The 25450-nt window shown below is 46.4% G+C and overlaps 2 protein-coding genes, 1 non-coding gene and 1 pseudogene across 3 annotated transcripts; all 4 read right to left on the bottom strand.

Moving 5' to 3' along the window:
- Positions 1-10590: 10590 nt before the first annotated feature.
- TRNAL-UAG lies at positions 10591-10670 on the bottom strand. Its single transcript has one exon. It is a non-coding gene; the product is annotated as a tRNA-Leu (tRNA).
- A 2032-nt stretch (positions 10671-12702) lies between these two features.
- LOC119272352 (ferredoxin, root R-B1-like) lies at positions 12703-13309 on the bottom strand. Its single transcript, XM_037553857.1, has one exon. It carries the CDS (start codon positions 13304-13306, stop codon positions 12842-12844), a length of 465 nt encoding a protein of 154 aa, XP_037409754.1. The 5' UTR covers positions 13307-13309; the 3' UTR covers positions 12703-12841.
- Positions 13310-18435: 5126 nt separating this feature from the next.
- Positions 18436-19655, bottom strand: LOC119269665 (acidic endochitinase-like). The gene has a single exon (XM_037551560.1). The coding sequence runs from the start codon at positions 19553-19555 to the stop codon at positions 18635-18637; it is 921 nt and encodes a 306-aa protein (XP_037407457.1). The 5' UTR covers positions 19556-19655; the 3' UTR covers positions 18436-18634.
- Positions 19656-23305: 3650 nt separating this feature from the next.
- On the bottom strand, positions 23306-24530 carry LOC119272351 (annotated as a pseudogene).
- Positions 24531-25450: the final 920 nt, after the last annotated feature.

The following is a 25450-nucleotide window of genomic DNA, read 5'->3' as shown; positions in this document are numbered from 1 at the left end:
AAGTCCTAGTCCAACATGGAAAAGGGGGGAGTCCTACTCCCGATAGGAGTAGGACTCCTCCTGGCGCGCCCCTTGCCTGGCCGCACCTCCTCCCCCTTGCTCCTTTATATACGGGGGAAGGGGCACCCCATAGACACAACAATTGATCATTGACCTCTTAGCCGTGCGCGGTGCCCCCCTCCACCATAATCCTCGATAATATTGTAGCGGTGCTTAGGCGAAGCCCTGCGACGGTAGAACATCAAGATCGTCACCACACCATCGTGCTGACACAACTCTTCTCTGACATTCTGCTGGATCGGAATCCGGGGATCATCATCGAGCTGAACGTGTGCTAGAACTCGGAGGTGCCGTAGTTTCGGTGCTTGATCAGTCGGACCGTGAAGACATACGACTACATCAACCGCGTTGTTATAATGCTTCCGCTTTCGGTCTACGAGGGTACGTGGACAACACTCTCCCCTCTCGTTGCTATGCATCACCATGATCTTACGTGTGCGTAGGAATTTTTTTGAAATTACTACGTTCCCCAACAGTGGCATCCGAGCTAGGTTTTATGCGTTGATGTTATATGCACGAGTAGAACACAGGTGAGTTGTGGGCGATATAAGTCATACTGGTTACCAGCATGTCATACTTTGGTTCGGCGGTATTGTTGGATGAAGCGGCCCGGACCGACATTACGCGTACGCTTACGCGAGACTGGTTCTACCGACGTGCTTTGCACACAGGTGACTGGCGGGTGTCAGTTTCTCCAACTTTAGTTGAACCGAGTGTGGCTATGTCCGGTCCTTGCGAAGGTTAAAACAGCACCAACTTGACAAACTATCGTTGTGGTTTTGATGCGTAGGTAAGAACGGTTCTTGCTAAGCCCGTAGCAGCCACGCAATACTTGCAACAAGAAAGTAGAGGACGTCTAACTTGTTTTTGCAGGGCATGTTGTGATGTGATATGGTCAAAACATTATGCTAAATTTTATTGTATGAGATGATCATGTTTTGTAACCGAGTTATCGGCAACTAGCAAGAGCCATATGGTTGTTGCTTTATTGTATGCAATGCAATCGCCCTGTAATGCTTTACTTTATCACTAAGCGGTAGCGATAGTCGTAGAAGCATAAGATTGGCGAGACGACAACGATGCTACGATGGAGATCATGGTGTCGCGCCGGTGACGATGGTGATCATAACGGTGCTTCAGAGATGGAGATCACAAACACAAGATGATGATGGCCATATCATATCACTTATATTGATTGCATGTGATGTTTATCTTTTATGCATCTTATCTTGCTTTGATTGACGGTAGCATTATAAGATGATCTCTCACTAAATTTCAAGATAAAAGTGTTCTCCCTAAGTATGCACCATTGCCAAAGTTCGTCGTGCCCAGACACCACGTGATGATCGGGTGTGATAAGCTCTACATCCATCTACAACGGGTGCAAGCCAGTTTTGCACACGCAGAATACTCAGGTTAAACTTGACGAGCCTGGCATATGCAGATATGGCCTCGGAACACTAAGACGGAAAGGTCGAGCGTGAATCATATAGTAGATATGATCAACATAGTGATGTTCACCATTGAAAACTACTCCATTTCACGTGATGATCGGTTATGGTTTAGTTGACTTAGATCACGTGATCACTTAGAGGATTAGAGGGATGTCTTTCTAAGTGGGAGTTCTTAAGTAATATGATTAATTGAACTTAAATTTATCATGAACTTAGTACCTGATAGTATCTTGCTTATTTATGTTTGATTGTAGATAGATGGCCCGTGCTGTTGTTCCATTGAATTTTAATGCATTCCTTGAGAAAGCAAAGTTGAAAGATGATGGTAGCAATTACACGGACTGGGTCCGTAACTTGAGGATTATCCTCATTGCTGCACAGAAGAATTACGTCCTGGAAGCACCGCTGGGCGCCAGGCTTGCTGCTGGAGCAACACCAGATGTTATGAACGTCTGGCAGAGCAAAGCTGATGACTACTCGATAGTTCAGTGTGCCATGCTTTACGGCTTAGAACCAGGTCTTCAACGATGTTTTAAACGTCATGGAGCATATGAGATGTTCTAGGAGTTGAAGTTAATATTTCAAGAAAATGCCCGGATTGAGAGATATGAAGTCTCCAATAAGTTCTATAGCTGCAAGATGGAGGAGAACAGTTCTGTCAGTGACCATATACTCAAAATGTCTGGGTATAATAATCACTTGATTCAACTGGGAGTTAATCTTCCGGATGATAGTGTCATTGAGAGAATTCTCCAATCACTGCCACCAAGCTACAAGAGCTTCATGATGAACTATAATATGCAAGGGATGAACAAGACAATTCATGAGCTCTCCGTAATGCTAAAGGCTGCGGAGGTAGAAATCAAGAAGGAGCATCAAGTGTTGATGGTCAACAAGACTACTAGTTTCAAGAAAAAGGGCAAAGGGGAGAAGAAGGGGAACTTCAAGAAGAACAGCAAGCAAGTTGCTGCTCAGGAGAAGAAACCCAAATCTGGACCTAAGCCTGAAACTGAGTGCTTCTACTGCAAGCAGACTGGTCATTGGAAGCGGAACTGCCCCAAGTATTTGGCGGATAAGAAGGATGGCAAGGTGAACAAAGGTATAAGTGATATACATGTTATTGATGTGTACCTTACTAGAGCTCGCAGTAGCACCTGGGTATTTGATACTGGTTCCATTGCTAATATTTGCAACTCGAAACAGGGACTACGGATTAAGCGAACACTGGCGAAGGACGAGGTGACGATGCGCGTGGGAAATGGTTCCAAAGTCGATGTGATCGCGGTCGGCACACTACCTCTACATCTACCTTCGGGGTTAGTATTAGACCTAAATAATTGTTATTTGGTGCCAGTGTTGAGCATGAACATTATATCTGGATCTTGTTTGATGCGAGACGGTTATTCATTTAAATCAGAGAATAATGGTTGTTCTATTTATATGAGTAATGTCTTTTATGGTCATGCACCCTTGAAGAGTGGTCTATTTTTTATGAATCTCGATAGTAGTGATACAAATATTCATAATGTTGAAACCAAAAGATGCAAAGTTGATAATGATAGTGCAACTTATTTGTGGCACTGCCGTTTAGGTCATACCGGTGTAAAGTGCATGAAGAAACTCCATACTGATGGACTTTTGGAACTACTTGATTATGAATCACTTGGTACTTGCGAACCGTGCCTCATGGGCAAGATGACTAAAACGCCGTTCTCCGGTACTATGGAGAGAGCAACAGATTTGTTGGAAATCATACATACAGATGTATGTGGTCCGATGAATGTTGAGGCTCGTGGCAGATATCGTTATTTTCTCACCTTCACAGATGATTTAAGCAGATATGGGTATATCTACTTAATGAAGCATAAGTTTGAAACATTTGAAAAGTTCAAAGAATTTCAAAGTGAAGTTGAAAATCATTGTAACAAGAAAATAAAGTTTCTACGATCTGATCGTGGAGGAGAGTATTTGAGTTACGAGTTTGGTCTACATTTGAAACAATGCGGAATAGTTTCCCAACTCACGCCACCCGGAACACCACAGCGTAATGGTGTGTTCGAACGTCATAATCGTACTTTACAAGATATGGTGCGATCTATGATGTCTCTTACAGATTTACCGCTATCGTTTTGGGGTTATGCTTTAGAGATGGCCGCATTCACGTTAAATAGGGCACCATCAAAATCCGTGGAGGCGACGCCTTATGAACTGTGGTTTGGCAAGAAACCAAAGTTGTCGTTTCTGAAAGTTTGGGGCTGCGATGCTTATGTGAAAAAGCTTCAACCTGATAAGCTCGAACCCAAATCGGAGAAATGTGTCTTCATAGGATACCCAAAGGAGACTGTTGGGTACACCTTCTATCACAGATCCGAAGGCAAGACATTTGTTGCTAAGAATGGATCCTTTCTAGAGAAGAAGTTTCTCTCGAAAGAAGTGAGTGGGAGGGAAGTAGAACTTGATGAGGTAACTGTACTTGCTCCCTTATTGGAAAGTAGTACATCACAGAAACCGTTTTCTGTGACACCTACACCAATTAGTGAGGAAGCTACTGATAATGATCATGAAACTTCAGATCAAGTTACTACCGAACCTCATAGATCAACCAGAGTAAGATCCGCACCAGAGTGGTACGGTAATCCTGTTCTGAAAGTCATGCTACTAGATCATGATGAACCTACGAACTATGAAGAAGCGATGGTGAGCCCAGATTCCGCAAAATGGCTAGAAGCCGTGAAATCTGAGATGGGAGCCATGTATGAGAACAAAGTGTGGACTTTGGTTGACTTGCCCGTTGATCGGCAAGCAATTGAGAATAAATGGATCTTCAAGAAGAAGACTGACGCTGACGGTAATGTTACTGTCTACAAAGCTCGACTTGTTGCGAAAGGTTTTCGACAAGTTCAAGGGATTGACTACGATGAGACCTTCTCACCCGTAGCGATGCTTAAGTCTGTCCGAATCATGTTAGCAATTGCCGCATTTTATGATTATAAAATTTGGCAGATGGATGTCAAAACTGCATTCCTGAATGGATTTCTGGAAGAAGAGTTGTATATGATACAACCGGAAGGTTTTGTCGATCCAAAGGGAGCTAACAAAGTGTGCAAGCTCCAGCGATCCATTTATGGACTGGTGCAAGCCTCTCGGAGTTGGAATAAACGCTTTGATAATGTGATCAAAGCATTTGGTTTTGTAAAAACTTTTGGAGAAGCCTGTATTTACAAGAAAGTGAGTGGGAGCTCTGTAGCATTTCTGATATTATATGTGGATGACATATTACTGATTGGAAATGATATAGAATTTCTGGATAGCATAAAGGGATACTTGAATAAGAATTTTTCAATGAAAGACCTCGGTGAAGCTGCTTACATATTGGACATTAAGATCTATAGAGATAGATCAAGACACTTAATTGGACTTTCACAAAGCACATACCTTGACAAAGTTTTGAAGAAGTTCAAAATGGATCAAGCAAAGAAAGGGTTCTTGCCTGTGTTACAAGGTGTGAAGTTGAGTAAGACTCAATGTCCGACCACCGCAGAAGATAGAGAGAAAATGAAAGATGTTCCCTATGCTTCAGCCATAGGCTCTATCATGTATGCAATGTTGTGTACCAGACCTGATGTGTGCCTTGCTATAAGTCTAGCAGGGAGGTACCAAAGTAATCCAGGAGTGGATCACTGGACAGCGGTCAAGAACATCCTGAAGTACCTGAAAAGGACTAAGGATATGTTTCTCGTATATGGAGGTGACAAAGAGCTCATCGTAAATGGTTCCGTTGATGCAAGCTTTGACACTGATCCGGATGATTCTAAATCGCAAACTGGATACGTGTTTACATTGAACGGTGGAGCTGTCAGTTGGTGCAGTTCTAAACAAAGCGTCGTGGCGGAATCTACATGTGAAGCGGAGTACATAGCTGCTTCGGAAGCAGCAAATGAAGGAGTCTGGATGAAGGAGTTCATATCCGATCTAGGTGTCATACCTAGTGCATCGGGTCCTATGAAAATCTTTTGTGACAATACTGGTGCAATTGCCTTGGCAAAAGAATCTAGATTTCACAAGAGAACCAAGCACATCAAGAGACGCTTCAATTCCATTCGGGATTTAGTCCAAGTGGGAGACGTAGAAATTTTCAAGATACATACGGATCTGAATGTTGCAGACCCGCTGACTAAGCCTCTTCCACGAGCAAAACATGATCAGCACCAAGGCTCCATGGGTGTTAGAATCATTACTGTGTAATCTAGATTATTGACTCTAGTGCAAGTGGGAGACTGAAGGAAATATGCCCTAGAGGCAATAATAAAGTTATTATTTGTTTCCTTATATCATGATAAATGTTTATTATTCATGCTAGAATTGTATTAACCGGAAACATAATACTTGTGTGAATACATAGACAAACAGAGTGTCACTAGTATGCCTCTACTTGACTAGCTCGTTGATCAAAGATGGTTATGTTTCCTAGCCATAGACATGAGTTGTCATTTGATTAACAGGATCACATCATTAGGAGAATTATGTGATTGACTTGACCCATTCCGTTAGCTTAGCACTTGATCGTTTAGTATGTTGCTATTGCTTTCTTCATGACTTATACATGTTCCTATGACTATGAGATTATGCAACTCCCGTTTACTGGAGGAACACTTTGTGTGCTACCAAACGTCACAATGTAACTGGGTGATTATAAAGGTGCTCTATAGGTGTCTCCAAAGGTACATGTTGGGTTGGCGTATTTCGAGATTAGGATTTGTCACTCCGATTGTCGGAGAGGTATCTCTGGGCCCTCTCGGTAGTGCACATCACTAAAGCCTTGCAAGCATTGCAACTAATGAGTTAGTTGCAGGATGATGTCTTACAGAACGAATAAAGAGACTTGCCGGTAACGAGATTGAACTAGGTATTAAGATACCGACGATCGAATCTCAGGCAAGTAACATACCGATGACAAAGGGAACAACGTATGTTGTTATGCGGTCTGACCGATAAAGATCTTTGTAGAATATGTAGGAGCCAATATGAGCATCCAGGTTCCGCTATTGGTTATTGACCGGAGACGTGTCTCGGTCATGTCTACATTATTCTCGAACCCGTAGGGTCCGCACGCTTAATGTTACGATGATGGTTTCATTATGAGTTTATATGCTTGGATGTACCGAAGGTTGTTCGGAGTCCCGGATGTGATCACGGACATGACGAGGAGTCTCAAAATGGTCGAGACATGAAGATTGATATATTGGAAGCCTATGTTTGGACATCGGAAGTGTTCCGAGTGAAATCGACATTTTACTGGAGTACTGGGAGGTTACCGGAACCCCCCGGTAACCTAATGGGCCTTAATGGGCCTAGTGGAGGAAGAGGAAAGGAGGCCAAGGGGCAGCCCCACGCCCCTCCCCCCCAAGTCCGAATTGGACAAGGAGGGGGCGGCGCCCCCCCTTTTCCTTTACCCTCTCTCTCTCTCCTTCCCCCCCAAGTCCTAGTCCAACATGGAAAAGGGGGGAGTCCTACTCCCGGTAGTAGGACTCCTCCTGGCGCGCCCCTTTCCTGGCCGCACCTCCTCCCCTTGCTCCTTTATATACGGGGACAGGGGGCACCCCATAGACACAACAATTGATCATTGATCTCTTAGCCGTGTGCGGTGCCCCCCTCCATCATAGTCCTCGATAATATTGTAGCGGTGCTTAGGCGAAGCTCTGCGACGGTAGAACATCAAGATCATCACCACACCGTCGTGCTGACAGAACTCTTCACCGACATTCTGCTGGATCGGAATCCGGGGATCATCATCGAGCTGAACGTGTGCTAGAACTCGGAGGTGTCGTAGTTTCGGTGCTTGATCGGTCGGGCCGTGAAGACGTACGACTACATCAACCGCATTGTTATAACGCTTCCGCTTTCGGTCTACGAGGGTACGTGGACAACACTCTCCCCTCTCGTTGCTATGCATCACCATGATCTTACGTGTGCGTAGGAATTTTTTTGAAATTACTACGTTCCCCAACAATAACATCTACGCATAGACCTGGCTCGGATGCCACTGTTGGGGAACGCAGTAATTTAAAAAAAATTCCTACGCACACGCAAGATGTAGCATGGTGATGCACAACACCGAGAGGGGAAGAGTGTTGTCCATGTACCCTCGTAGACCGTAAGCGGAAGCGTTATGACAACGCGGTTGATGTAGTCGTATGTCTTCACGATCCGACCGATCCTAGTACCAAAAGTACAACACCTCCGTGATCTGCACACGTTCAGCTCGGTGACGTCCCACGAACTCTCGAACCAGCTGAGGGTCGAGGGAGAGCTTCGTCAGCACGACGACGTGATGACGGTGATGATGATGCTACCGGAATAGGGCTTCGCCTAAGCATCGCTACGATATGACCGAGGTGGATTGTGGTGGAGGGGGGCACCGCACACGGCTAAGGGATCAATGATCAACTTGTGTCTATGGGGTGCCCCCTCCCTCGTATATAAAGGAGTGGAGGAGGGGGAGAGGACCGGCTAGGCGCGCCCAAGGGAGAGTCCTACTCCCAGTGGGAGTAGGATTCCCCCTTCCCTAGTTGGAGTAGGAGAGGGAAGGAAGGGTGAAGGAGAGAAGGAAAGGGGTGCCGGCCCCCCTTCCCAATTCAGATTAGGCTTGGGGGGGCGCCCCCACCTTGGCCGCCTCCTCCTCCTTTCCACTATGGCCCATTAAGGCCCATTGACTCCCCGGGAGGTTCCGGTAACTCCTGAGTACTCTAGTATATGCCCGAACTCTCTAGAAACCTTTCCGATGTCCAAACATAGTCATCCAATATATTGATCTTTATGTCTCGATCGTTTCAGACTCCTCTTCATGTCCATGATCACATCCGGAACTCCGAACTACCTTCGGTACATCAAAACACATAAACTCATAATACCGATCGTCACCGAACGTTAAGCGTGTGGACCCTACGGGTTCGAGAACTATGTAGACATGACCGAGACACGTCTGCAGTCAATAACCAATAGCGAAACCTGATGTTCATATTGGCTCCCACATATTCTACAAAGATCTTTATCAGTCAAACCGCGTAACAACATACGTTGTTCCCTTTGTCATCGGTATGTTACTTGCCCGCAACTAACTCATTAGTCACATTGCTTGCAAGGCTTATAGTGATGTGCATTACCGAGAGGGCCCAGAGATACCTCTCTGATACTCGGAGTTACAAATCCTAATCTCGATCTATGCCAACTCAACAAAAACCATCAGAGACACCTGTAGAGCATCTTTATAGTCACCCAGTTACGTTCTGACGTTTGATAGCACACTAAGTGTTCCTCCGGTATTCGGGAGTTGCACGATCTCATAGTTAGAGGAACATGTATAAGTTATGGATAAAGCAATAGCAACAAACTAAACGATCATCGTGCTAAGCTAACGGATGGGTCAAGTCAATCACATCATTCTCTAATGATGTGATCCCGTTAATCAAATGACAACTCATGTCTATGGTTAGGAAACATAACCATCATGATTCAACGAGCTAGTCAAGTAGAGGCATACTAGTGACACTCTGTTTGTCTATGTATTCACACATGTACTAAGTTTCCGGTTAATACAATTCTAACGTGAATAATAAACATTTATCATGATATAAGCAAATATAAATAACAACTTTATTATTGCCTCTAGGGCATATTTCCTTAATTACAAGCTGGACGTAGGCTTTTATTTCTAAGGAGAGCCCGAACATAGGTAATACCAATGCCCACCATCATATTAAGACTACTAGCTTGGGACCCCTATTCAAGATCTGCCGGATTTTAGTCCGTCAGCGGCTGCCTCCTCCTCGAAGGAGGAGAATGTCACTTCCTCTTGCGATGAGGTGGACGAGTCGAAGCAACAGCAGCCACGTCTCCTCTCGGAGGTTGTGGTGACGCCGAACGAATAAGAACCGCAAATGGAGCTAATACTACAATGCTCCCTCCTCCACGACCACGGTCCGGAGCCGCTTCTCTGCCGCGTCAAGACGGAGCCGCATTTGCCTCCTGGCCGACCGGTGAAGGCGGAGCCTCCTTCCCTGCTCTCCCCCGTGCAACTGTGGCATTCAAATCGGACGCCGTGAAGGAAGAGTGCATGTTGTCACCGCTACGTCGCGTGAAGGAGGATATGTTGATTTGTGTTTTGTTCTTTGAAAATATTTTGGTGCAAAGAACATTTTGAAGAAAAATACAAGAGAACATTGGGTGATTTAACTTGGGGTATGTAAATGCAGTACATAATAAATTGGATTGTTGTTCTGAACAATTTATTAGAAAGAAAACTAATTGTCCTCGTTCACAAAAAAACAAAATTGTTGTTGTAAATAATATTTTGAAGATATCATTTAGATTTCTTGATTTTCATCATTACTTTAATTGTTCTACATATCATTACTGAAACAATGTCATTGTAAATAATATTTGTAGAAGACATACGATTGGGATATTTGTCTTGAATTTTTTTTTCAAGTATATTTTTCGGAGAGGAAATACTAGTGGGTATAAAGAATATTTTGAAGAAAACATACAAGTGTACCTTGAAAATTTTCTAAGGATTCTAATCCTTCAATGAAAATCCTTTGAATCAAAGAGACCCTAAATTGGATTGTTGCCCTGAACAATTTGTTTGGAAAACAAAGTTGTTGCTGAAGATTGTTTTGAAGATAACATGGTGATTTCATGATTGTTGCAATTACTTTGATTGATCTAGGGTTATTTTTTAACTATTGTTGACGTAAATAATATTTTACAGAAATAACAGGATTGTGATATTTGACATGAAAAAAAATGTTTTTTAAGAGAACATTAAAAAAACTAGTTGTTGTAACAACATTTTTGAGGAAAACGTGCAACTGTACATTGGAAATTTTGGCATGGATATATGAATGCAATACAAAAACAAATGTATTGTCGTCCTCAACGATTTTCTTCTTTTTGACATTGCTGAGAAGGGATGAGGGTGGTCCCGTGAGAACATGATGTGAAAAAGAGCAGGGGAGAGTTGGCTGTCGAGCGCAGAGGTAATAATAAAAGCAGAGCTCATCAGATCCAAAAAATATGACAGCTGTGGGTTTTGAACCCACGCCCTTTCGGACCAGAGCCTAAATCTGGCGCCTTAGACCACTCGGCCAAACTGTCTTGTTGAAATATCTTCTATTTAGCTTTCTGTCGTTCAAAAAGCTAGCAAAACTGAAGATATGCTATTCACTTTGAGCAAACAGATCATACAGCGTTCGGAATGATGATACTGTTGGAACCGCCAACTCCTCGCGGCAGCTCTCCTCTCCCTCGTAGTTTGCTCGCTCACTGCTGCCGTGGCTGGCTCACCGGAAAGAAGAATGAGAAGTTCAGACAAATTCAGAAAACGGTGAACACAGAGGTTTTTCGGCGCTCAAACGCCTCCTTGTTGCCTCGAGCACAAACTCGACCGTGTCAACTGTTACAACGATCATCCCGTGGCTTTATATCCCCGAGCCAGCGCACTGGGCACGCACCCACGCCTCCACTCGCCCGCGATCTACTCCACGCCCTGTATGCTCTCGCCGCGCTCGCTACGCACGCGCATGCGCCCGCGTCTCGCGCTGAGCATCAACCAGGCGATCCGATCGCCCCACACGGATCGCCAACAGACACACACACACTACCCCGATGCACGGACACACCCATGCACCCAACGCACGCACACACGCACGCCCTAGTCCTTGGACCCGACGCGCCCAGCAAGTCCAGCGCGCGCCCATACCCGCGCTCGACGTGCCCGGCTTCGTCGTCGTGGCTTATTAGCCCATCATTCACGCCCTAAGCCGCGGCTCAGAGCAGCACGGCGTCCTCGACACCGGCGTCCGCCATCAGTGCACGCCCCGCGGCCGGCTCCTTCCGCAGCAAGGGGCACTCCCTCTTGAAATGTCCTCTGACGCCGCACTTGTAGCACTTCCCGCGACGGTTGTCCCCTCCGCCTGATGTTGTGCTGGCCGCACCGTCGTCGTCGTCCTCTCCGCGTGCACCGCCCCGGCGCCGCTTGCGCGCCCGCCACTATGCCGCGGTGAGCATGAGCTGCTCACCGTCCGCCCGCTCGCCGCCTGCCTGTCCTCGCCGACGCAGCCGCTCGTCGAACGCCTTCAGGCACCCGAGCGCGTCCTCGAAGAGAAGCTCTGACAAGTTGCAAAACTGCTCAATCCCGGCGATCGCCGCGTACAGACGATCCGGGACGCAGTCCAGGAGCTTCCTCACTATTGCTGCGTCGTCGAGGGTCGCTCCCAGCCTGGTGTAGCGCGCCGCCATGCCACTGATCTTCCCCGCGAACGCGTCCAGCGACTCGTCGCTCGTCATGCGCAGGAGCTCGAACTCCCCGCGCAACGTGCCCAGCCGCGCCGCCCGCACACGATCAGCCCCGACGAACTGGGCCTTGAGGCCGCTCCATACCTCCGTCGCGGTCTTCTTTGCCGCCACCTGCAGGTCTTCTTTGCGGCCACCTGCAGCAGCAAATCATTGGCGAGCGCCCGGAGCAGGTAAGCCTGCGCCGGCTTATCTTTCTTGGCGATCACCGTCGACGCGACGTCCTTCGGCGGCACCACCGCCTCCCACAGTCTGGCGGCGTCCAGGTCGGCCTCCACCTTGATGGCCCAGGTGATGTAGTTCTCCCCCGTGAGCACCGGCGCTGCATGCGCCACCGTGCTGCCCGATCCGCCGGCGTACAGCACGATGGACATCGCCGCCGAGCTGCTCGCTCATTGCTGCCGTGGCTAGCTCACCGGAAAGAAGAAGGAGAAGTTCAGACAAATTCAGAAAACGGTGGACACAGAGGTTTTTCCGGCGCTCAAACGCCCCCTTGTTGCGTCGAGCACGAACTTGACCGTGTCAACTGTTACAACGATCACCCCGTGGTTTTATATCCCCGAGCCAGCGCACTGGGCACACACCCACGCCTCCACTCGCCCGCGATCTACTCCACGCCCTGCATGCTCTTGCCGCGCCCGCTACGCACGCGCGTGCGCCCGTGTCTCGCGCTGAGCATCAACCAGGCGACCCGATCGCCCCACACGGACCGCCAACAGACACACACACTACCCCGGTGCACGGACACGCCCATGCACCCAACGCACGCACACACGCCCGCCCTAGTCCTCGGACCCGAGGCGCCCAGCAAGTCCAGCGCGCGTCCATACCCGCGCTCGACGTGCTCGGCTTCGTCGCCGTGGCTTATTAGCCCATCAGATACTACTCCACTACACTACACAGCACCGTACATCTGCAAGACACGAACCGTCGGACACAACACGAAAACTCTGGCACGGATTGGTCTAGCTAATCTAATGCACCTCCTCTTCCTTGTGGGTGTAGATGACGCAGTCCGCCCGGGGGTAGGCGACGCAGGTGAGCACGTAGCCCTCGGCCATCTGCGCGTCGTCCAGGAACGACCCGTCCGTCTGGTCCACCTCGCCGGACGCCAGCTTCCCCGCGCACGTCGAGCACGACCCGGCCCGGCACGAGTAGGGCAGCTCCACGCCGGCCTCCTCCGCCGCGTCCAGGATGTAGGCGTCCTCCGCCACCTCCAGCTCCGTCTCCGCGCCATCGGGCCCGACGAGCTTCACCTTGTGCGCCGCCGCCGCCGTCCTGAACCTGGCCGACAGCCTCGCGCCGCCCGTCGCGGGTCGCTTCGGGGAGGCGGCGGGACGCGGGGCGGTCCTGATCGGCTCCGGCGCGGCGGCAAACGCTGGCACGCACCTGACGCCGGAGGTAGGGACGCATGCTGTTGCTGCGCCCAGAGTTGCCATAGCTCAAAAGAAAACAGAACTTCGCTTGCGAGAGTACCGTGCGGTCGGCGATCACAACTTGAGAATCGCAGAGCACGCGTGCGCGGTATAAGTAGGCGTGCGTGCGATGTTGAGCCGCACCAGTAGCAACCTCGCCAGGAGCGTACGTGGCTGGTGTCCCTGGGAAATGGCCATCGAAGGTGACGAGTGACGACACGAAGGTGCTAGTGCAAAGTAGAACGATCAGAACCTATCCTGCTTCATCGAGAGAGAGAAGAAGATCCCAGAGGGGTGCCGCCGTACAGGTGACGACGTGTCGTGCAGCAAGAATACTTCGCGTGTTCTCTCCACGGGACAGAGGAGTGCTTCTGTATTATAGCGCGGCCTCGCCCACGCGTCCTCCTCAATTGGGCTGGCCCCAAGAAGTAGTGCTGTTTCTTTTCTTCCATTTTCTTTTATATCACATTTTGTTCATTTTTCTGTGTTCATACATATTAGTGTACTCGAGGTAAAATATGTTAATATTCTTCATGTAAGTTTAGGAAAAATTATTACTCCCTCCGATCTATATTCATCGTCGCTCATTTAGTACAACTTTGTGCTAAATCAGCGACAATTAATATGGATCAGAGGGATTAGTGTATTTTGGGTAAAACATCCTAATATTTTCATGCAAGTTAAATAAAAAAATGTTCATGTGACTTAATAAATATTTATGTAAAGAAAACTGTCACATCAATTTTTTTTCATGTAAATAGAAATTCCACCGGAATTTTTGAAACATGTCCAAGAAACTTAAATAAGCGTTCACAAATAAGTATTAAATATTTGCATATTATCAGAAAAATATTCATGTATTTTGAAAAGTGTTCAAGCCTTTTTAAAAAAATATATATAAACTAAAATGTGTTTGTGCATTTCAAATTTTTTCATAATTTAAATGGTATTCGTCCATTTAAAAAAATCATTCATGTAAGTTTGAAAATTGAGTGTTCGAAAAATATTCATGCAATTTTGAAAAATTAATAATGCAATTATAAAAAGTGTTTAAAATTCCAAAAATCTTCATATAAATTTATAGAAGTATATAATATTTCAAATATTGTGTTTTCAGAAAATCTCAAACCTTTTTACGAAATATTAGAATCGGTTACATTTTTATATTTTCTAATACAGGGGAAATATAAAAACAAAAGTAAAAAATAAAAAGGAAATAAAGCTACAAAAAAAAAGAAAACATAATTGTTCCGGATAAACATGAGAAATCAATAGAAAAGGAACCCCCTGAAAACTAACAAACAAACATGTGTTTAGATGGTTAAAGGGGCAGTGGTATCCCCAGCCTACCAGGGTTCAAGTCCTGGTGCTCGCATTATTTCTGGATTTATTTCAGTATTTCTGACGATGCACTTTCAGTGGGAGGAGACGTTCCCGTCGACGACGAGGCGCCTACGGTAACTTCGTAAATCTCAAGATGATATGTCGACTCAGTCTTCAAAGGTGCTCATAGGGATAGAATATGCGTGTGTGCGTTCATAGGGGTGAGTATATGCGCGTATGTATGAGCGCTTGTGTCTGTACTGATGTTTAAAAAAAACAGAACAAAACCGCAGGTACTGGGCCATGACCCATGTTTCCTGCACGAGAGGCGAAAATCCCGGAATATGCGACGCTCTTGGGCAAGCCTCGTGCATCGTTTTCCATTCCAAAGTTCTCCCTGGTTTTAGTGGGGGATTTTATTCTTTTGATTTTTCGCACGCCATGCCGTGTCCGACTTTCATGTCTTACATCCTTTTTGATTTTTTTAAATCTTGAACATAGAAAAATTCTATGAGCCTTTAAATTCATAAAAATGTTTTAAAATTCATGACCAGTATCTTAATTTTGCAAACATTTTTAGAATTCTGATAACATTTTTCAAATGTCGTTCGCATTTAAAAAAATCATGTAGGTGATTCTCTATTTACATATTTTTGTCTTCATTTTATACTATTTTAAACTTTCATTTTTTTAATGTATAAAAAATATTAAAAAAAACTTGCAAATCTGCAATTATTTCGGCCCATTGCCTCCTGTGGTGCATGCCCGTGACTAAATGGGCTAGAGCCCGCAGGGAGTACACACGCGTGTTACCTCATTGTTCCCCATTTTGTGTGAGGAATAGTAGGTCTAGGGCTAGTTCTTCTAGCTAATTCCCCTAAAATTGGATCCCTCCCCAGCTGCTCCTAGAATCATCAACCCCCATTTATTTGACAATCCTAACTAGTTAGAGTCAAATTAGCTATGATTGTCAGATGAATGAGGGTTGAAGATTCTTGGAGAAGACGGGAGGAGTCTGATTCTTGGAGAATCTGCCAAAAGAACTGATCCCTAATCTCATACTTTGCGGCGTATAGCCTTTGCAGGGACGACGAATGTAGATTGGTCACATTTTAACCTTTAGAGTCGAGTCGTATCAGCCTTATATGTGTGGGCTCTCGGTCAAACTCACATGTTGTGGGTTCCGAATATGTCATGCGATGTGCTGTACTCAAGCCATTCGGCTACTATGTGTGATATGGGCCAGTGAGCACAAAAACAATCAGAAAATCATTTGCAAGCAAATCTTATTTGTTGCTCATTGCGACAAAAATGGACAACATTTCACACCGAGTTGTCCATCGACTAGGCCTACTAGTGTTTTTTTGCTCTCAATTGTTTTTGTTTAGTTATTTTAGGTTTTGATGAGTTCTTTTCATCTTTTATTCCTCCAGTTTTCCTTTATAGTTTATAGTTTATATTTTCCCCCTTTCTTATTTGATTTATATTTTCTTATTTTGTAAATATATTCTATGTATTTTATAAATATTCATCATGTATTGAAATTATTCTTATATTTGAAAAATGTTCTTAAATAAAAAAATCATAAATTTAAACAATGTTCAGGAATGTAAAGAACTTCAAGAATAAAAAAATTACATGAATTTAGAAGGGTATTCTTGAAGTTTAAAAAGTTCAGATTATTTAAAAAAATTCATCTTTCATTTTTATAAATATTTATGCATACGAAAATTGAAACAATGGGAAAAAAGAAAAGGTAAAAGGAATAAAATTTAAAAAATCTAAAGAAAAACCAAGAGAATAAAAGAACGCGGACAAAGATCAATGGGACCCAAGCAAAATTTGACAAAAGAAGTAATAAACAAATATATAAATGAACAGTATTGCACCGTGTATGTGACCGACCCAAATAACCAGTCTTCGTACGTTACCCACGCTATATAACACATTTGCTTGGCCACAATACTATTTAAACTAGATGATACCTCACACATTATTAAGGGAGTGTTTTACGATATACTTGAATGAAATTTGGTTGTATGGGATATGAATATATTAAAGTAATAATATGAGAAGTAAAATTAAAATACATATGATGTATTGCGTTTGATTATTATTGCATAGTTATAAAATATCTAATTAAATAAAAATAGCATAATAGAATGGAAATTCTTAGGCATGTTTGCAAGTTAAGGTGGGCTATTGCATAATCGTATGTTGAGATGTGCCTTTTCTCTGTCATGTTACATGCTAAGGTGGCATACTTGCATGTTGCAAAAAATAAACAATTGGGAGCTGCTATTTAGACATAGACGATTTGAAATGCCAATTGTAACGTTCATATGGAGTTTGTTTACAGAAAATAACCCCGAGAAAGAAATTGTGTTATAGGCCTCGAAAAGGACTTGATCATTTGAGTTCATCCTCTTTGTTGCAAGTGGTGTTCTAGTGGGCTTAAGATCCTCCGCAGTACTGCACACAGTGCTATAGTGCGGATAACATATGGGGCTGGGTCCACACGACAACGACCGTACTGCACGGTGTGCTACAGCAGAGGATCCTAACTTGCTCTAGTGTAGCCATATTGTGCATTGACCCGCTATGTCAGGGAAGACCGTTACCTTCACAAATACAATACTACCTTGAAGTATTCAACTGGTTGACTGTAGCACAATCATTCTAGAATAGTAGTGTAGTATACGCAAAAGCAGTGGCCGAGCTAGCACAAAAATATTGGGTGGGCCGGATATACGAAGACTGCTACCAAATTAAATACCAATATATTATTGTGGGATAAACTTCATGTATTGCTCCAGCCTTAGACGGGCAATTGCCTTTTGAGCCTTGCCATAGCTCTGACGATGCGCAAAAGTATAAATAGAGATCTGGGATACACAAAATACAGTCTCAAATCATGTCATACAATTCTGCCATCTTATTCTGTTTCTGGATAAGACACAACCTTTACACGGCAACATACACAGTATTCCCACGTCGGCATGTTAATCTGGATATAAAGATTTTGATTATTATATGGTTATTATGGAATATTTATTGAATATGAGTAGCATGCATGGTGCATATTAAGGTGTGTCTTTTCCCTTGCATAATGGCATGTTGAAAGAATTAAATTTAATAGAGTATGCATGATGGTGGTTGAATTGGGGTAGTTGCATATTAGATAATTGATGAGTTAGTAGGGATCAACTATCTAGATATACTAGACGCTGCCCTTGTGTTATTGTGGAATTGGACATATGGTCTTTAAACATTGTGTAGAATACTAATGGTCCTTATGGTTTAAACTATGTTGGAAATTTCCACACAAGCAAAAACTCTTAACATGAAAATTTATGCATGCCTTAATTTAAATGCAATGTGATTTAAATTCACTTAGAATGCACTAATGCATTTTGCATGGTAGAGAAATTCCGTTTGTAGGGCGAATGCAAGTAGATCAAACTAGTAAATCTAATGGCTCAAGAATTTTAATGATGTGAAAGCACGTATATTGAGATAATTAGAGGTATTGGAAATCATTCTCCTAGGTATATATAGGATATATGATATATAGGATTCGAAATGCCAATTGCAAAGTTCATATGGAGTTTGTTTGCAAAAAATAATCCCAAGAAAGAAATTGAGCTCCATTCCTCCAAAAGGACTTGAGCACTTGAGTTCATCTTCTTTGTTGTCTCTTGATGGTTCTGAAACGGCAACTGGTGTTCTTCTGCAGCCATATTGTTCATTGACCCGCTATGTCCGGGCAAACAGTAGCACATCATTGAAGTATTCAACCAGTTGACTGTAGCACAATCATTCTGGAATAGTAAGCATAACAGAGAGATCTCGGATACCAAATACAATTTCAAAACATGTCATACGTACAATCGGCATACTACACGCAGTATACGTACAATTGTGTTTCTGGATAAGATACAATTTAACACGGCGACATACTACACGCAGTATTCGCACGTCGGCATGTTGATCGACGTGCTCCTGACGGACGCAGTTAACAACATCAGCTCACACGCTGGACTTGACCTTATCGCTGAACCCCGTCTGCCCATCGAAGAACCTCGACCACAGCATGATCCCGCCGTACTTCGGCGACTTCTGCACCACCGGCAGCACCTCGGACACCAGGTCGCTCGGCTCCACGAACCCGCTGCCGGCGGCCGCGGGCGCCGCCGGGAGCCCCAGGAACACCTGGCGCGCCGGTATCGACGCCCACTTCTGCCACGCGCTCGCCAGGTTGCCCGCCCCGCCGGCCTTGGTGTACTGGCACGGCGGGTTGTTGTAGAACTGCACCCACACGTAGTCGAAGAGCCCCGTGCCGAGCGCGCCGCCGAGCCCGCCGAGCATCGCGTCCGGGAACGGGCACTGCGGCGCCGCCGCCAGGTACACCGGCTTGTAGGCGCTCCCCTTCCCGGAGTACTTCTTGAGCTCCCGCGCCAGGTCGTCCCAGTGCGCGCTCCCGCCGCTCTCGATGTCGAAGTCGACGCCGTCCAGCACCGCGTCGCCGAGGGGCCTCGTCGTCGACGTGCCGCCGAGGTAGTTGTCCCAGAGGTACTCGGCGACCTGCTTGGCGTCGGCGGCGGACGAGAGGCCGTAGCTGCCGACGCCACCGCCGATGGAGAGCAGAACCTTGATGCCGCGGCTCTGGCAGGCCTTGACGTCGGCGCCCACGAAGGTGCACGAGCCGCTGGTCGCCGGGTCGCAGTGCCCGGCCAGGTTCAGCAGCGGCTTCTGGCCCCTCCCGAAGGTGAAGAGGAAGGCCACGTTGACGAACTTGTAGTTCCCCGTCGCGCACGCCTGCGCCAGCGTGCCCTCGTTGCCGTTCTGGCCCCAGTAGATCGCGATGCCGCCCGCGCGCGCCCCGGCGGCCAGTCCGGCCATTGTCACCGCAATGAGCAACAGCATTGCCGGAAACACTTTGCTCGCCATCTTTGTTTTGTTGGAAGCTGGAAACTTGGAATGGAGCTACTATGCTGGAGAAGGTTCTTGGTACGTGTATATATAGCCAGTAGAACCCGGCGAGGTGTGCGGAGGCAGCGGCGCCGTGGCTTCGTTGATTCGTTCCACGGCTCACCATTTGTTAGGTCTGCTCAACGCCGTCGCAAGTTGACCGGGCATGCACCTCTGGATGAAGATAGCTCTAGGAGAATGAGTGGCGCGGGCATCCGGGGCTTAATTATCGTCGCAATCAGGGCCGTTGGCGGTACGAGTAGTATGATATTCGCGCATGACGGTGCAGGCTGATCACTGTCGGCAGTGGTTGACCTTTGACCCGTGTGAGCTGGTCGTCGTTTTGAGAGCATCGTCCACCAATCTCGCGCCCGATTGCGTCCATCTCTCGCGGCGCGACGACCATTCTTCCTGTTCTCCTATGAAGTTTCTTCGACTCGCTGAATCGTTCGGTGCGTGAGAGCGCTGTAATACTGCCGCAATGCCCTTATCTTTCCACAATACGCGCGAGTATGACCAAATTTGCTACGTACTAGTACTTATCTGTTTGGAAGTTTGAAGTCCCAGTTGTCTCTCCTGTATCACGGGCACATTGTGGAACTGAGTGGATACCCTTATCATTTCGTCTGAATCGTGTCGATCTCGTGCAGTCCTTGTCAGTGCTGAATTGTGACGCATAGGGGTCCATATTTATCAATTCAATGTGTTCGTGGTGGAACCCAATGAACTTAAAGAAGAACAACTCAATGGCCCTCAAAGTGTCTGCATTATCAATTCAACGATTCAGCCATTGAGCCTGTAGTGTGTAGTGGACAAGCCCGGGACTGCTCGTTGAACAAAACAACGGCATGTGACTCGCACATCTTCGAACTGCTCCGGAGGGTAGGCCGAAATCCCCCAAACTTTACGGCTAAACACGACGATGAACAGCTTTCAGGGATGGCCCTAGCTAGATGTTTGATGGAACATTTTAGTAACACCAATGGACTGTGAAATGGACAATAGGCCGGATGGATTGGGTGGTTCTGTGTACTCATCCGAATCCCCAACCTGACAATAACTCTATACTGGATAATGTAAGTGCACCGGCCACTGAATAATTGGAGGGAAAAGGTTGATATCATAAAGGACATGATTGGAAGTTTTAGGCATTATATATGTATGAACAAGGAACGGCCGCACTGATAACATTTAGTGCCAAAGAGAGCCCCACTGGAATATGTCATTTGGACATGTGATCAACGCACAATACTAATTCATAATCAATTTCAAAGTGCTACTTGCATGAAAAAGAGATTTGGTAGTAAGAGTATCCATAGAAAATAAAATAAAGTTCAGAGCTTCACGTGCAGTTGTTCAGGAAAATTGTAAGAAACTAATGAGATTACAAAGAAGGTACTCCCTCCGTCCGGTGAAGAGTGTACATCTAGAAATTTTCGAACAAATTATGGGCTTGAGTAAAAAATACATTGGAAAGGTGCAAGCCACCATCTCTCTCCTCTTTAGTTACCCAACCCCCAATGAGCTAAGTGCATGTAGAAATTAAAAAGACCATATGTAGATTGCTATTGGTCTTGATTACCGTGTGATGAGAGAGAAGTATTTTTTCCTACTTTAAAGTGCATTGGGAAGATAGAAGTACACTCTTTTGTGGATAAATTTTAAAGCTAGATGTACACTCTTCACCGGACGAAGGGAGTAGGAGTTACAAGAAAATGCATTTTTTAGCAAATAGCTAGGTTTATTGATCAAATAGGAATCTATGATTGACCAAGCATACAAAACTTGCACAAAGCAATAGAGCCTTTGATGAAACAAATACTCTAAAATCATCGTCACCCCATGCTCCCCCATCTGCATCTCATATTCCTTCAACTCTCATGTGAAGAGATTGTAATAAATTGATTCAATATTAAATGGAATGACTTTCTCAAGGGTTTTGATGATCCATATGAATCCCTTACCTCAAGAGATGTGAAACTAATTCTTCTAAAGGCATTATGCCATGGGACTCACCCTTTGCAAGGTATAGTTCTTTCATCGTTGGATTGCCAAGGAAGATGGCTGAAAGCACGAAAGGATGAGAGAACCACCGACCAACACAAACTCGACTCCACCATAAGATGGACACCGCAATCGAAGAGTAGATTGCAGCGTTGTAATAGAAATCCACCGGGTTGGGAGTGTTGATCCATGAGACCAAACACCACATAGTCCCGATATCAAACGCATCAGCCACATACCTAAACGAGAAAGCGGAACACTTTTATTATGGCGGTGCTGCTACCCAACCAGGTTGTGTTTGGTTCAAGGGACGGGCTAGGCTGAATATGGGTATCCCCAACTAGCTGGGTAGCGATAGCCTTTTTTTGTTTGGTTGGGTGGGTAAGATTGGCCCTTAGGCCAACTCTAGCCGATCCCTTATCTGGCTATAGAGGAGTAAAATTTAGGTTTTGCTCCTCTATGTCGTACCTAGCCGAACTCCTAAAACCTATAAGGGAGGACAACTTTTACTTCCCCGCTGAAAATCCCCTCCAAGCCGCCTAAATATACTCAGCGTTTGCTCAGCCGAGTAAAAGTTGCCCACCTTTATCTCCCGCCCTCGTGACTCCGCCATTCCCGCTCCCATGTGCCGCCTCGCCAAAGATGACCAGCCCAATCGCCGGAATGGATTGTCAAGACGCTTTTGCCACCCCACCGGCCACCGCCGCCGGCTTGTTGCCGCCGAAAACCACACCGTACCATCGTCCGCGTCGAAAAAAAGTTGGGGATGAAAAAGCTCCACCGGCCACAAGCACCGGCTCCAACCGCTGGCTCATTTGTTTTGTTGTCGTAGCGTGAAGATGAACACGACCGAATTTTTAGCGTCTTTGAAGTCCTCGGATACGATGGGCTAGATGGTCTCAGTTATGATTCAATTTGGGATCATTCGGAGGCCGCCGACGAAGAGGAGGTGGCCGATGGAGACTAAGTTGAGGAGGTGGCCAGAGCAAGTGGGAGGTCGTCAAGGTCACGAACTCACAACTACAATCAACTTGAGGATGTTGCTCTATGCTATGCTTGGATGAACATCTTCACGGATGCAACGATTGAAACGAATCAAACCAATGCTATGTTTTGGGAGAGAATTGCGAACTACTACAATAACTCTGTGAAGGTGACATCAATTTGAAACTCGTGATGATATATATGTTTGTTAACGGTTATGGTATGCATGTTTTAATTTGAATGTTTTATGGTATATATTGTAAAATGTTTGAAGTTCATGCAAGTAGGACACAAAACCTATGCAGTTTTTTTTACCCCACTAAGTTTAGGGGATCGGCTAGGTGCACCTACAAACAGAAAAACATTTTGCCCGCAACGCGAGCATAGAGGTGGTTGGCGCCGTCCACCACTTCTTCGCAATTGGGGATAGCCTGATTTTTGTGGAATATTCGGAGCATCTGGCTGCCCCTGTCCCTCCTCGCCCTTGAACCAAAAGGGTGGCAGCCACTGTAAAAATGGCTATCCCTGTCCCGGGGAGGGATAGCCCTGCATCCAAGCAAATACACTCTTAAAGTAGTATTCACAATAAAGATGGATGTGTGTGCATCAATCCATAGAGGGGCCAATGAGTTTTCTCTTTTCGCAAACAGGAAGAAAGAAAGAAGAGCCAGCCATAATAGTTTATAAGAGAACATAAAACAACAATTTACAAACTGTTGCGTGATGTTTATTGTGCTGAAATACTGGTACACACTGCTACCATCTAGTGCCAACTACACTGGGCTCTCCAGTAACAATTCCGAGACATCAACAAAGAATATGCACATAAAAAAATACAACCACAAACATGAAAAGGGCAAACAACATAGTACACAAAACGCCCACATGCAATATCGCCGGGATGAACACATATAGCCACGAGAATCACACGTCGCTCTTGATGGCGGAGCTGTAGCCCGTACGGTCGTCATAGAACTTAGACCACAGCATAACACCACCGTACTTCGGAGAGCCCTTGATGAGCGGCAACACACGCGAGGTGAGCTCGCTGGCAGGGACGAACCCTGTGCCCGCCGCGTCCTTGGAGGCTGGAAGCCCCAGGAAGATCTTCCCCGCCGGCACCGACTCCCATTTCTTCCACGCGTCCATGAATGCCTTACGCCCCGCACTGAACTGACATTCCTCGTTGTTGTAAAACTGCACCCAAACAAAGTCGAATAGCCCTGTGTTGATCGCACCGCCGTCCCACTCGTCGGGGAACGGGCACTGCGGCGCCGCGCTCAGGAGCACCGTCTTGCCGCCGTTTTTGCCCAAATCCTTGAGGTCCCTGTGCACATGGCGCCAATATATATGAGCACGTAGACGTCAATACACGACTAGTTGGAACGGCGCGCGGGTGTGAACTAGTTACTCCGGCTTACCTGGCGAGGTTGTTCCAGAACTTGGCACTGCCAAGCTCGATATCGAAGTCGATGCCGTCAAGCGCGACGTTGCCGAGGGGACCGGACGACGACGCGCCACCGAGATAGTTGTTCCAAAGGTACATGGCAACCTGCCGGGCGTCGCCGGGGGACGAGAGGCCGTAGCTCCCGTCGCCACCGCCGATGGAGAGCAGGACTTTGACGCCGCGTCGCTGGCACGCTTTGATGTCCTTGCTCTGGCTTCTACAACCACCCGAAGAAGGGTCGCAGTGGCTGGCAAGGTTCAGCTCCGGCGTCTGGCCCTTGCCGAACTTGGGGAGGAAAGCGAGGATGATGAACTCGTAGACGCGCACGTTTCGGCCAGCGACGCCTCGCCGTCGTTCTGGCCCCAGTACACGGCGATGCTGCCGGCGTGGCATGTGGCGAGGAGCGCCAAGAGGGTGGCGGTGAGCTGGAAGGGAGTGAGCGCTCGGCTTGCCATGGCTGGGTTCAAGCGTGCCTGAGCAACTTAGATGGTACAGAAAAGAGTGGAGACTGGTGAGGTAGCGAGGAGCTAGCTCTGTATCTTGAGTTGTGATGGCTATTGCGTATGGTGTCTGGGTTTTATAGTGGCCTTGATGGAGCGTCATGGATATTTTGTAGTGGCTTCCGTGCCGTCCCACGTCCGCTCCTGCCATGTCTGAATTTACCGAGGGTGCCCGCGGTTAGGTAAAGCTGATATGCAGAAATATTTGGTTGCGGCCGATATGTTTCGATGCTTATATTAATTTACTTGGAGTGTTCATCAAAGAGTAGTGAATGAGAGCGCGCCCAAGTCACAAACGCTCCACCGTACTCAACCGAAACTCAACAATGCGTGCGACAAAAACTGCGGCATCTCCTCTATTTTCTGTCCCAGCAACGTCCCAAACAGAGCGCATTCATATTCAAAGCCTTGTATAGACGGCACTTTAGTTTATGGACAACTCAAATCAACCTCAATGAGGCGAAGTGCTTAAGGCCATCTTCAACGCCGACCTTAAATCGGACACCGCATATGTCTGCGGATACGGACGAGAGAGCCAAACATTCAAAACTATCCACATATATTTAGTTATATTTCAGAAAATAATTATCAAAAGTGAACAAATTTAATACATATTTAAACAAACCAGACGACCATGCGCACTGAAACACGGGAACCACTACAACGGAGCGAATTAAGATGATCACCAGCGCGGCGGCGCCGAGAGCAAAACAGGTATTAAGAGCAACTCCAACGGACCGACACAAACGGACGGTGTTTTTGTCCGTTCGGATCGGCCGGCCGCCCGCCGTTCGCCCTCTTTTAGTTTTGAATCGGCAGTGCGCCTAACAGGCCGATCTATTTTATAACCGTGCGCGTTTTAGATCATGCCAGCGGTCATGCCGTCGCCCTAGTTTTGGCGCTCCAGCGCGCGGGAAAGGTTCACGCGCGGGGGAAAGC

This window comes from Triticum dicoccoides, chromosome 3A (assembly GCF_002162155.2).
Source record: "Triticum dicoccoides isolate Atlit2015 ecotype Zavitan chromosome 3A, WEW_v2.0, whole genome shotgun sequence".
NCBI lineage: Eukaryota > Viridiplantae > Streptophyta > Magnoliopsida > Poales > Poaceae > Triticum > Triticum dicoccoides.
This window is presented reverse-complemented; position numbering and strand designations above follow the sequence as displayed.